The following is a 14696-nucleotide window of genomic DNA, read 5'->3' as shown; positions in this document are numbered from 1 at the left end:
ATGGTTTTAACCACATACAATGAGTCATTCATGATGTAACATGATAATAAATTTACAAAACACTCGAATTTTACTTACCAGAAACAATGTTGAGTGCTGAAGATGGTGGTGAGTTGAGGTTGTGGGATCAGAGTTGCTGGGAGTTACCTCCTTAAAACATCAAGTTTAATGTTCAATGCAATTCCTTCCTTTAAGGTATCTTTTAGCACCACTGTTTTCACTTGAACTTGATGGTCTTTTCCCACTCATCTTGAATAAGGTACACAGTAACACAGATGCCTAACTGAACACAAACTGAGCAATGCCATTGATGTTGTGGCTGCTACCAGCTGGAGAGGCAGCATAGCTGAGCCAGAATCCACACAAAATGAAAATGATAATTTGGGTGAATTTTTTATTCTATATTGCAATTTTTCTTTTGAAAATCTCAATAAATTAACCCAAATTCCATAAGTCCTAAACACAGACACAACATAACTGAACACAAGCTGGGGAAAGAATTCTAACTGATTGTTGTGGTGAATGCTGGCAACTGGGGAGGTGAGTGGCTTAACTGTGGCCACGTTGGAATAATTGGAAAAAAAGTTTTTATTACTTGGTAATACAGGCATCCTGGATACTGAAATTCCCTCTTCACAGTTTTGCAAATTATGACCAATAAATTAGGGATATGGTCTGTTGTTCCAGAGTCTATTGTTCATTGGTGCTTTAGTTAGTAAGAAAATAAACTCTATAAGCCAAGTTTAGTTACTTTTATTTGCCTCCAGAACCTAACCCAATTTTCCCCATTGATTACATGTAATTATATATCATGATTTAGTATAAAGCGAACATCCTTGGACCCTATCTCCCGATATATCCCGACTCTACTGTACGTCAGTAACAAATATGGAAAGAAATTTTCATTATACGTCATTTGTTTCACACAAGTTATCTGCATCATTCAATGTTTTATACTAAGTATGTGTGTATCCAAATATGTCACATAGTGTTAAAAGCATCTAATGTAAATAGAACTATAAAAAGTAATTAAATACCTACAAGAGTAATGTTTCTACCACGCCAAAGTACATTGGTCACCTCTCAGGACTGCACACTAGGCCATTGTTATACGACTAATTATATTTGTTAACTAGTAGATCCTCCGGAATGTTGAGAGAGACATTAAAGTTTCTCATTAAATTCTCCAGCGCATTCTGAGCCTGTGCTCCTCCACCCACTGTACTCTCCACAATCTTAGGCAGATATACATTATTTAAGTAATTCATTATTTTAATAAACTGATTACCATAAGCCTGCTGAAGGATGGAGCCAGCAGATATTATAAAGTTTTTTAGAAGTTCTGCAGTAATACCAGAAACAGGTGGAAAAGAAGGAAGTCTTGCTAAGAGCTCCCACCCAACCACTGGAGCTTTTACAGGAATCTTATCCTTCTTATTTATCATGGCCAAAACTAGTCCATACATTCTAAGCGCCAGTTGCCCATACGATAATGTATAAATCAATTTTTTCATTGTTTTTCCTGCCTATTGCTTTGTAGTGGTCTTCTTCACTTTGTCCATCTTCTTTATATGGGTACATGGGTATCAAATATGGACATGCAGTGAAAATATTATACAAGAAAAGATCCCACATTTCTGGAAAAACTGTCACAATGTTCACCAATAACCACGAGTACGCTGCAACACCAGCCTCTTGTTTATCATGACCTAACTTCACTATATTGGACATTGACAGATTCTTTGCATAAGCAATTAAAATTGGATTATTGTCTGTTGAACCTTTACCTGGTTCAATTTCTCTACCATTTAAAAAGCCTAATATCTTTTGTAACTTCTCCCTGTTGACTCTGTTATCAGTTAGATTAAGTTGGTTGATGATGCCCAATGCACGCTGTATCTCCATACGCCCTACCAGGGTAGGATGAAGTCACTTTCTCATTAGATTTCAAAAATTGTTCCAATTTTATCTCCAACTCTGCCATCCTGTTAATAAAAATAAATATACCATCATTATTTATATATATATATATATATATATATATATATATATATATATATATATATATATATATATATATATATATATATATATATATATATATATATATATATATATATATATATATATATATATATATACACTCTGTATTAGATACTTTCACACTTTACTAAAGGAATTCTAAATAGCAACTCCAAATCGGGAGATTTGTTGAATTATTGAATTGTCACATCATGTAGCTATGAAGAAAAGAAATACACACCTCTTTTTCCCAAGCTGTACTGTAATTGTTTCATAACTTTCCTCCTGTCTTTGCTCATTCATTAATCTTTGCTCCTCTTTTCTTGCAGCTTCTTGCTTTTCCATTTCTATCTGTGCAGCAGCTTTCAATTTTGCTTCTTCAGCTTCTCGACTTATTCTCTCAGCTTCTAACTTCGCCTTTTCATCTTTTTTTGTATCTACAAAGAAACTTGAAACTGTTGGACAAATCTTCAAAAACTAACTGAACTCTTGTGAGGTGCCAACTCACACCGGGGATGCCTTTTTTAAAGCTGGGACCTTCAGGTCAGGACACCAAATGGTGTTCAGAGGTTCAAGGATCATGCACACACACACACACACACACACGATACCGAATGTGAGGCTGAAAGAGCACTTTAGTAAGAGTACTGTATATAGTACATACATTAACACCCCTAAAAAGGCTCCTAATGTCCAGAGAGACGTAAGTCCAGCAAGAAAAATCTTTTAAGACGTGGGTAGATGTACTCTTTGACTGCCTCAGAGAACTGAGACCCTGCCTTGCTATCTATTAAGGCACTTGGAAATTTACCGGTACATACACAGTAATGTCTGGTTTCCACTCTGTTGGCAATAGGAAGGTCATCCAGCTGTAAAAGTTGCTTAAAATTGGTCTGATGGGATACCATGTTAATTTTCTTGAAAAAGTAGTCATTGTTAATTTGGTTTATCAATAAAAAAATGACACCCTTTCTCACTTAAAGCTAGGTCAAAATTCGGTTTAATGAAAGTTTGACTCATGGGGAAAACTGTGGATGAGGTAGCCTGTGAGACTGCTGTTGTTTTGTTACATGAAATGAAACTATATAAGTTAGGAAAATCATTACAGGTTGACAACCCTTTATCCGAAAACCGAAAGTTTTTTAGAGCAATTTTTTTTAATAGGATTAGCCCACCCAGGCATAGATCACTGACCCACATCGCCTAGGGCGAAAATAATAGGTAATACTAATTATAATAATAAAATATAATAATAAAATTTAAAATAATAACAATAATACTGTATTAATAAAATAATAATAAAGAAATACAAGAAATAAAAGATAAAAAGTGAGAAAACACGACCTAGACCTATGAATTATTATTATTATTATTATATTTTCGCCCCCTAGGCCCCAATGTGATCAGTGACTGCGTTCGGTGGCTAAAAAAAAAAAAAAAATTAACCATTCTGAAAACCGAAAAATTTGAATGCCTCCGCCCCAAGGATTTCGGATAAGGGATTGTCAACCTGTACTATCCTTTAATGTGGCTTAGAAATATAGAAGATGTAATACAAAACTATAAAATAAGAAAAATTATTAGCATGGGTGTGTATAGGTGTGAAAAGAACGTACAGTAATATCTCCGCAGTCGGAATCTCTCAAACCCGAATTGAGAAGCTAGAATTTACTGTTTGAAAATCATTCCAAGCCGAATTTTCCAAAATTTACGCTTTAGGTTCTTTCAGGTTGAAAATTGAGGAATTTCTGAAAATGTCTTGAATAAAGATGAAAGTAATTTTGACTTGACTCAATGTCAGGTGGAGGTAGGGTGGGGATTAGTGGTTTCATATTACAGGTTGATATCCTTATCCAAATCCTGGGACCAGAGGCATTTCGAATTTTTCGCCAGAATGGTTAATTTTTTTTTTTTTTTTTTTGCTACCATACAAGTCACTGACCCACATAGCCTGTGGGGAATATATAATAATAATAATAATACAGGTAATAATAATTCATAGGTCTAGGTCGTGTTTTCACTTTTTATCTTTTTTCATTCTTGTATTTTTATTATTATTATTTATTAATACAGTATTATTGTTACCATTATTATTTTATTTTGTGTATTTTTTAATTAAAATTATTTACTATGAATAATAATATATTATTATAATTATTATTATTATTATTATTATAATAATTAATACATTTTCGCCCCTCAGCCCCATGGGGTCAGTGATCTATGCCTGGGTGGGCTAATCCATATACATATATATATATATATATATATATATATATATATATATATATATATATATATATATATATATATATATATATATATATATATATATATATATAATAAAAAAAAAAAAAGCTCCACAAAAAACTTTGTCAGAGCTTTTCGGAATTTCGGAAAAAGGGTTGTCAACCTGTACTGACCTTCTGATGGAATGTCAGGTCACCCTTTCTTGGGTGGGACATTAGTGGGTCCCATGATCTGAAGATGTCTTGAATTACCCCTAACAAGGGAATTAAGACAGCAGACATAAGGAGTGAGGGTCTTATTGTGTGACAAATTTGCGTGTGTGTGACTCAGGAGTTAAATATCAGCTGTTGAGGAGTTCTTGGCAACACTACCTTCCACTCCAACTCTCTAATTACCCACACCTTTCTGCTTTCTCACTCCATTTATACATACACTTATCACAATCTCTCTAAAAATACTTGTTTCGTGTTTATTCAAGACCTCTTCAGGTCATGAGACCCACTAATCCCCCACAGCTCCATGGAAGTTGAAAATACCAGTTACTGCTGTAATACACAGTTTCATTCAGGCCTATATCATTTTGGATTATTATAGCTTGAAATGGAGTTTCTAACTTAATTAGATCTGCATTTACGGACTCCGAAGTTTAGACTTAAGGAAAACATCCCCAGCACCCAGAAACATTCTGGGGAAGTGGGCTAGTGTCTGTGTGTGCAAGATGTCTAGTTTAGACACTCGGAAACTTTCCCAGTTAACGGAAAATATTCCAGGGATAAGGAATTTTTACGGGTTTGAGAAAGTCGTCTGGTTAGCCGGAAATCTCTAGCCCGGAAGTTTTCTGCACCAATTGTTCCGCCATGAGGATATCACTGTATTTGTGAAGGCAGTTAGCTGCAACTGCATCAAGAGTCCAGCTATGCTCCCCAACTCCTTCCCCAATGTGCCTTCCCCCAATGTGACATCATTGCATACAATGTAGCGTGGCAGCAGCCACATGTCTCCGAGTCAGATGGGTGACTGTCCAGCTGAACAGCATTGCATTGCCTAGAGGATGGTTTGAGTGTGGAAGGAACTATTTTTTTTTTAAATAAAATACAGTGATCCCTCGGTTAACGAGCCGCTCGGTTAACAAAATTTCGGTTAACGAATTACCTTCCATAAGATTCTTAACTTCGGTTAACGAGCATTCCCCCGATTAACGAATTCCTTACGAGCGCCCCTCCACATATTTTCGCTTGCAATAACTAGCTGTCATAATAGTCCGCCAATACAGTAATCGGTTCTAGGGTTTAAATTCCTTACTATTTTAGTAAATATCAAGAAGTTTGTACTATTCAATAATTTTAAGTCTTATATTAAAACTTTTAGTCATTTTAACAATTATTTAACATAATTTAAGTACAGGGAAACTAGTTTTTAGCGCTACCAAACAGCCTGTCAACACACCACACAGGCGTCAGTCTCGGTGTCTTTTCTGTGGAGGTAACATCTTACTTCAGACTCTCCAACATAAATGCTTTTTTCTCTGTTTCCAGTCAAATTATTGGTCATTTTGAAATTTATTTTACATATTGACAATGCCTTCTCTTCTCCCTTCTCCTTCACCCACATTCTAATGCCCATCATCATCATCATCCAGGAGCCTTCTACATACACACCTCAAAGTAAGTGTACTTTACTCCCTTTTTTGTTGACTTTGAGCAATTTTCGGTGAGCTGGAACCACTACCCAAAAACCCATTGACACAATGGTTTCGGTGAACGAATTTTTCGGTTAATGAGCAACCTTCTAGAACGAATTGTACTCGTTAACCAAGGGACCACTGTAGTGCTATTGTATTTTATGATATGCTGTATGCATAAAAATTTTATTAGTTAAATAAAACAAAAAATTGCTATGATGCTAGCAATTTTTTTATGTTTTATGTAAACAATTTGAAATTTTGCTCACCTTTTGCTCACTAAATTGTTTAACTCTGAATCACATTGGTTATATAAAAACAGGCATTAAGTATCTGATGATTAAAAGGAGGATGACAACCTTGTGCCAAAACTGAATGTGAAAATCTTTTCTTATTACCTTTCATCTTAGACTTTATTAGAAATGAAGATTTGGGAGTGTGCTTTATCCAAGCAAAAGTTATTAAATTTAATAATGTACATGAGTCTGTAAAAGATTTTCCGTACACCAAGAAAGCTACGGAAAATTCTGCTGTAAGGTTCATATTACTCAGCAATTCAGTTCTAACTTTGATTCTTGACTGGAAGAAATCCATGGCTAGGGAGGAGTGTCCCCTGACTATGTCCAACGATCTCCAAGGAAGCCAATGATCAGTATTTTTTGCCTTATATGTAGCCTTATCAATTACAGCTACTCCTCAACTTATTTACATACTCGACCTACGACCACCCGCACATACGACCTGCCTCAGTCGGTATGACCAATCCGCATTTCATTTACTGCTTCAGTCGATACCAAAATTTTTCAAATGACAGCGTATTTTCTAGACCGAATGCTTCCGCCCATACAAGAGCTGTCAGGCTGGGTCGCCTGGGCTACAGCACCCACGCCGTAGAGTGCTTAGTTGGTGCTGTGTTTTTGTCGATAGTGATCACGCTGTGTACTAACAATATTTTCTTATCTAATTCACTTTAGAATGACTGGCAAGCATAGAAGTGAGAGTTCTGGTGGTGCTCAGAAGAAAAGAAGACAGTCAATTACTTTTGAGACGAAAATGAAGTTAATAATGCAGTATGAAAGTGGAAAAACGGTAGCAACCATTTCATGTGACCTAGGCTTCTCGCACTCGACCTTATCGACTATTTTGAAGGACAAGGAACATATTCGTGAGGTAGAGAAAGGATCAGCACCAATAAAGGGAACTACAATAACGAAGAAAAGACAAGGTCCTATTCATGAGATGGAAAAATTACTTGTGATATGGATGGAAGATCAGATACAAAAGCATGTACCCTTAAGCCTTCTAACCATACAGGCTAAGGCAAGAAGCCTTTTCCAAAGCCTGAAGGAGCAGGCAGGATGAGTGCGACCAAACCTTCACAGCAAGTCATGGTGGTTCCAAAGGTTTAAGAACCGCTACAGTTTGCATAGTGTAAAGGTGAGTGGAGAGGCAGCAAATGCTGATGTGGGTGCCAAGCTTTTAAGGAGGAGCTAGATCGTGTCATTGTGGAGGGAAATTATTTGCCTGAGCAAATATTTAATGCGGATGAAAATGGCTTATTATGGAAGCGCACGCCAGAACGGACATACAGCCACAAAGAGGCGAAAACAATGCCTGGATTCAAGGCATTCAAGGACCAAATCACACTTCTGTTGGGGGGGGAATGTAGCTGGTTTCAAGATAAAGCCCTTCATGATATATCATTCAGAGAACCCATGGGCTTTTAAACATGTCAGCAAGCACACACTGCCAGTGTTTTATCGCAGTAACAAGAAAGCATGGATGACCCTAGTACTGTTTGAGGGTTGGTTCCTGACTTGTTTCATTCCACAAGCCAAGGAGTATTGTCTGCAACAAGGGATTGCATTCAAGATTTTGTTAATTTTGGATAATGCTCCAGGACACCCACCACACCTGGACGATCTGCACCCTGATGTTAAGGTAGTCTACATTCTACCTAACACTACCTCTATGATCCAACCCATGGATCAAGGTGCTATTGCTGCTTTTAAAGCAAATTATTTACGTACGACCTTCGCTCAGGCTGTTGCTGCTACTGAAGGTGAGAAAACGCTCAGAGTTTTGGAAGGACTACAACATTTTGAAATGTATAAAGAACATAGCTGCAGCATGGGATGAGGTTACAGGTCAGCAAGGCTGGCATTACAGTACAGTATGGTTGATATTTAGTCAGAATGTAATGCAATGATGGAACAGGAAAAATGAGCAAAATTCGCATCAGAACCCAGGCTTAAAAACATGATCATCAATTATTAACCCCTTGAGGATTGTGATGCATTTTGACAGTTTATTTTGGCTATCATTAGACACTTTATGCAGCTTAGGAAGGATTTATGGGAATAAACAGTATAGACTAGCTGAATTAGCCATCTGTCTATTGTCTATATACCTTCTAAATGAATAAAATCATCTAATAATAGTCAGAAAAGAGAAAAGAAATGTGTCATTGATCTTCAAAGGGTTAATGTTGGTGGAAGCGAGTGCACTTACGAATCGGTACTGTCCGGCCAGGCGCCAGCTGGTAGTCTGGTACAGGTACTGATCACGCTAAGGCCACGCAACTATTCACGATAACTTGAGAGTAGTGTCTCCAAACCTCCACACTCCCAATCACTCCTTCCATTGTCGTCGGAGCAGTCATCCGAGGCAGGCAGAGGCACTTTATCTAATATTGCACGTTATTGGTAAGATGACATATTTTTGCTTGCTTGTAAATTAGGTAGATTAAGAAATAAAATTCGCAATAAGGCAACAATATTATGTGGGCACATTTACATATATCACTTAAGAATGTTCCTTTTCAAATCCACACATGTACAGTACAGTACTCTAATAAATTGTTCACAAATAGAGAATTATTTTGATGTAAATATATTTTGGTTGATATGATAAAAGTACGGAATACGGTGCGGTACTTTTTCCGTACTGCACGGCACGGAAAAATAATTGGGGGTACGGCATTAAATTATGTACGATATTTTAGCTAGGTACGGAGTACAGAAAAATATTCTGTACCGTACTGCACTACCAGTCTTGCAGGTCAGTGCATGAATGGAATATGGAAGAAAGTTCTGAAAAGATATGTGAACAATTTCAGAGGATTTAATGAAGATGAAGTAATTTCTGAGATTAGTAACAAGATAGTGGAGTTGGGTAAACAGCTTGAGTTAGAAATTGATAATGAAGATGTTGAGCAGTTGGTTGAAAGTGTAGCAGAAGAGCTAAGTAACGAGGATCTAATTTAACTGAAAGCACAGAAAATTGAAGAGGAAGAAGAGAGTCAAAATGTAGAGGAAGAACCTGCACCCCCAAAAAATTTTCACTGAAACAATTAGCAGAGGCATTTGCTACAATTAATGAGGATGCAAATGTTTGACAGAATGGATCAAAATGTTCAGCGTTTTGCCAAAGTTGACAGAATGGTCCAAGATGCACTTGCTTGCTACAGGGAGATTTATAATGAAAAGAAAAAGCAAACTGTGCAGTCTAATTGACATATATTTTAAGAAGTCCTCCATTGCTGTCTCCTAACGCCCACCAGTGCTGCCTCTTCACTCCTAAAGATGATCCAATACCTTCAGCAAGTACTGTATATTAACCTGTCTGAAGAAAGCTTATATTGATGACCCACAGCCCTGTTTCCTCCTCTGCTTCATCCAGTTAATGTAGTCTCCATGTATAATTAGAAAATTATGGGGCCCCTGTGCATTCAGCTGACTACATTAAAGGTAAGTGCACAGTAAAAACTTTATCCATTCTTCATTATTGATTACTTTTACTGTACTGTATTTCATTTTAGATTTTCTATATTAATTTTTGCATTTTCGACTTACGACCTGGATTTGGGTCCCTAACCCCGTCGCAAGTCGGGGAGCAGCTGTACAGTATTTAAACCAGACATTTTATTAATTGTTAAAATGAACAAACAACAAAGCTCACCTTATGGCCATATCAAATAAAGCAGTCTGCTTGGAAATATTACAAGCTGCAAGTCCGGGCAAAAGAAATTTCTCTAATATAAAACTGGAACGCTCAGACAGCCTACTGGGGCAGAGGGCTGATAAGTGAGTGTGCTTCCCAATTGATTAATAAACTTGAGGTGAAAGGGTTGTGTGATGTACTGATTCCTTAGCTTCCAACTTATGGGCTGCCATGACTTCATACTTAACTTTTCTAAGGGATGGGTTTGAGGGGAAGAGTGCTTATCTTCAGATGAAGCCCGAGGTATTGAGTTAAGGCTACCTTGATTTTCAAAGCCCTGCGACTACACCAGGCATATACACGTCATTCTAGACAATTGCATTATAAAATAAAACATTTTATGGATACACAGATAGGGTAAACAATATATGCCTCAAGAACTCTTTGTTGTTCCCCCTCCCCCAAAAAATGCAATAATCATTTACTTACAAAGAGTTTGAGTAATCGTATCTACATAGCGGAGTTTCTGCTGAAGAGAATTTTGAGCTTCATTAAGTTGAGTTTGTGTTGCAACATTCTGAATGGCACTATGTAGAACATCCTCCACATGGGTCACAGTGTGGTTTAACATAGTCTCAGTTTGAGAGTCTAGAGTTTCACTGCCCTCAAACTCTCTGAAAGATGAATTATACATTATATTTTTATATAAAATATTATGAGGTATGAGGGAAATTCTGTAATGTATGTGTGTGTGTGTGTGTGTGCGCACAATGAAAAAGAAAAACACGAAATTCCCATGCGCTTTCGTGTAATTCACATCTTCAGGGGTGAGTACAGACTAAGGAGAAGTACATAACAAGGTATATATATATATATATATATATACAGAGGAGGGTGAGATCAAGTCCACAATGGTCAGGTATTAAGTAATGACCCTACTAATCTTCAAAAACACCACAGCAGTCGGTAGTCAGGTCAGAGGGTAAGATGACCCAACCTTCTCACCTGTTACAAATCTTCTTAATTACGAAATTATCCAGTTTGTACATACCATTACTCAAATTCATGTTGACGGATTCGGTATGTTTAATGAGACTAGATTCTATAATGTTCCAACTGTCAACTGAATTACAAGGCAATATTGAGAGGCATTATCCCAGTCAATGCAGTGCTTATTATCCCTCAAATGAACAAACAGAGCATTGGATTCCTGGCCTGTCCTAACACTATATTTATGTTGTTTAAGTCTAGTTAAAATATCTTTACCTGTCTGGCCTAAGTAAAACATATTACATTCCTTGCAAGGAACCTTATAAATGCAGCCGCCTGTATTGTTGAGGGAGTTCTTGATTAATGCAGGTGGCTTTTTGAAGATTAGTAGGGTCATTACCTAATACCTGACCATTGTGGACTTGATCTCACCCTCCTCTGTATATATATACCTTGTTATGTACTTCTCCTTAGTCTGTACTCACCCCTGAAGATGTGAATTACACAAAAGCGTTTGGGAATTTCGTGTTTTCTTTTTCCTTGTGGTTACCAGCATATACCTAGATCACGCGCACCTACAGTGATTTACTTGCACACACACACACATATATATATATATATATATATATATATATATATATATATATATATATATATATATATATATATATATATATATATATATATATATATATATATATATACACACAATGGTTAGTTTGACCACCACAATAACCCTTAACCACAAATGGCAAGTATTAAATATTAATATATTAATTGTGTAATGGGGGGGAAACCATGTGCTATTAATACAGTACAGCATTTTCTCTACAATAATCTATTCCAAATTGTGGCTAATTATATTTTCCTTTTCACAAATGTCTCAAGTCACAGACAGATGTCCTCATCTAGGCCATGTCTTGTATGGGGAAGTAAAAAAAATTTCGAGTATGAGTTTTTCAGATTACAAGAGATTATGACCATGAAAAAAGGCAGCAAGCCTACTGGACCAACTTAGATCTTTGTAGGGACAGTTGAAGGATGTTTCTACATAGTTATAAGTAAGTACAGTAACTGAATTGTCAGGAATGCTTGCTGTATCATGTCTATGAACTGGTTTATCTTGGGGATTTTTATTATTATTATTTTTTTTACAGGAATGTATCCCAGCTTATAAAATGGGTCTATAGCAAAAGGTGTTGATTTCCAAAAAAACTGGGGTCTGCCTGTGTCTTAACATCTGGTGAGGTTTTATTGCAAAAAGTAATTTATGAAATATATTAATAGATTTTGTAGTGTAATATGAAATTCAGAGGAAAGAACAGTGTGTTTATCCCTCTCATGGTCTTTTAAACTAAATTGCATTGCTAAGTACTCCTGTGTAAGCACAACCCCTCCCGTTAAGCCGTATCTCACTGAAGAACACTCCTCCCCTAAGCAGGAATGTGGTAACAGTGAACTGGCCCTATCAACCAACTAAGTTCCTCCCACTAGCCTCGTGGGCTGGCAGATGCATTTCTATGGGTGCTATTTGGGTCTGTATCGCTTTACCCAATGTTTACTAAAATGAAAAACTGTTCCTGTCACCGATGCAACCTGTGTTGAAAAACTGCGAGGGGGCGTGATTTCCGACCATGGCCAAGAGTACCGGTACTGTACCAGAAGGTTAACAGTTTAACATTTAAGCTAAGCGCATTGCTTGGTTTCATTCCATAAACATTGTCAGCTGCACTGAGTCTGTCGAGCAAGTTTCAACATGCAACAACTGACCACATGGTCAATGGTGAACAATGTTCCCAATACTGGATCTTATTGTCTTATTGGATAGAAAGACACCCATTACTGGGAATATCCTGTATTGAGAAGTCTGTTATTGAAAGGGTTTACTGTACCATCTTAAGTATAATAATTCTGTATTGTATTTGACTATTTATAGTACTATATAAAAAGAATATCTGGTTTTCAAACATGATACAAGGATAAATCTTTCACATTATTGACAGTTTGGCAAATCTCATCCCCTTGCTGACTCACAACATTAGGTTTGTACTTTCAGGCTTAATAAGGTTGTAGGATCAACAACAATGAGTTTTTTTATGAACTTTGTTGGCTGTGCATCACATGGGGGTTTATGTCTGTGTTCAACATGAGCCAATGAAAGGGGGCCTAGATACTGTCATGTAAACCGTGCCATCGGCCAGCAAGAAGGTTTAAAAAGTTTATACAATTAACAACCCCTCATTCCCCTATACTGTACTTTCTGTTTTTGGGACCATACTGTATATTATGTTTATACAAGCATGTAGTGGGAGCACATGGCAAGACTGAATCACATTCTGCAATAAATCCTTGGACACATCCTCCAACTCTCCCTAGAAGAAACAAACCTGTTGATTGGTTCAGCAATAAGGGATGGAGCCCTCTAAGATAATTTGGTAGTGGTTTGGAGACTACACCTTATCCCAAATCTTTAGTGCAAACAAAAAGAGTAAATGATAATGGAGAGATGTTATCAAGTCAAAGGATTTAATACCAGATGTCACAACTGCATTTATAAACAATATTATACTGTTTTGCTTTATGGGATAATATAAATTGTAAGAGAGGTTCCAAATCATTCCCAAATGGAAGTTTCTACTGAAAAGCAAACTTACCCAAGCAACTGTTGCATCTGTGTTAGTTTTGTAACATAAATTTCCTTGGCATTGTGCAACTGGTTTACAAGTGCTCGCCTTATATCTGCTTGTTCAGCTTCCTTCCGCCTTGCATCCTCCACAACTTCCAATAATCGAGATGAACGTTCTGTGACATACTGGCTGTATTCATTTCTGTGAAAGAACATTGAATTCCAAAGTGTTACATGTATTTCCCATTTTGGAATAAAAGTTTATAATCAATGAAAGTCAGAGATAATGATCACATGCTGCTGTTTTGTTGTCATTAGTTGATGAAAGGGGATGCAGCCAAGTGGCTACAGCACTGGCCACCTGTGCTATGTCTCGGCTCACTGGTTCACTATCAGAGCATCCAAAGACCATCCAGCTGTAGAGAGGTAACTAACTTCACAGCTGAGGGAGTGAAGGCAGTAATGTGCAGTGCTGTCCCTGCCTTCTTGAATACTAAAGGCTATGTATAAGTGTGCTGTATCCACATGATTCCTAGTAGGCAGTCAGGCCTATGGTATCGACAGTGACTACTGTGATATTCCCATTAGGCGGAACAATTGGTGCAGAGCACTTCTGGGGATGAGAGATATCCGGCTAACCAGACGACTTTCTCAAACCCGGAAAAATTCCTTATCCCAGAAATATTTTCCAGTTACTGGGAAAATTTTCCGAGTGTCTAAACTAGACATCTTGCGCACACAGACACTAGCCCACTTCCCCAGAATGTTTCTGGGTGCTGGGAAAGTTTTCCTGGAGTCTAACTACCGGAGTCTGTAAATGCAGTTTTAATTAAATCAGAAACTCCATTTCTTTACTATAATAATCCATTATTTATATATATATATATATATATATATATATATATATATATATATATATATATATATATATATATATATATAGAAGAATTTCAATTTAACATGTCAATTGAACCCAGAGGGTCCCTGCTATGAACAACATATGGGGATTAATTCAATAGAAACCAGCCCAATTCCCAAACCCATTTCTTTTGACTAACATAACTATGTAGGTAAAATTTATCTTAACTTTATGATGGTATGAAAAGAAGTAATATAGAAGAGGTTTTAGGAAAGATAAATTAACATAGGAAAATGAAGGTTACCTAAGAGAAACTAAAGTTAGGT

At 36.8% G+C, this 14696-nt stretch overlaps 1 protein-coding gene across 1 annotated transcript; it reads right to left on the bottom strand.

Moving 5' to 3' along the window:
- Positions 1-737: 737 nt before the first annotated feature.
- LOC121859879 (inner centromere protein-like) lies at positions 738-13713 on the bottom strand (the record flags this gene model as incomplete). Its single annotated transcript, XM_042356836.1, is given in 4 exon segments — positions 738-1985; positions 2264-2459; positions 10385-10569; positions 13540-13713. Coding segments are annotated over 4 exon segments (676 nt in total), but the record flags the coding sequence as incomplete, so codon positions are not given.
- Positions 13714-14696: the final 983 nt, after the last annotated feature.

The sequence above is a fragment of the Homarus americanus genome, unplaced genomic scaffold (genome assembly GCF_018991925.1).
Source record: "Homarus americanus isolate GMGI-L3 unplaced genomic scaffold, GMGI_Hamer_2.0 scaffold58156, whole genome shotgun sequence".
Taxonomy (NCBI): domain Eukaryota; kingdom Metazoa; phylum Arthropoda; class Malacostraca; order Decapoda; family Nephropidae; genus Homarus; species Homarus americanus.
The sequence above is the reverse complement of the archived record's forward strand: the minus strand, read 5'-3'. Positions and strand labels throughout refer to the sequence as shown.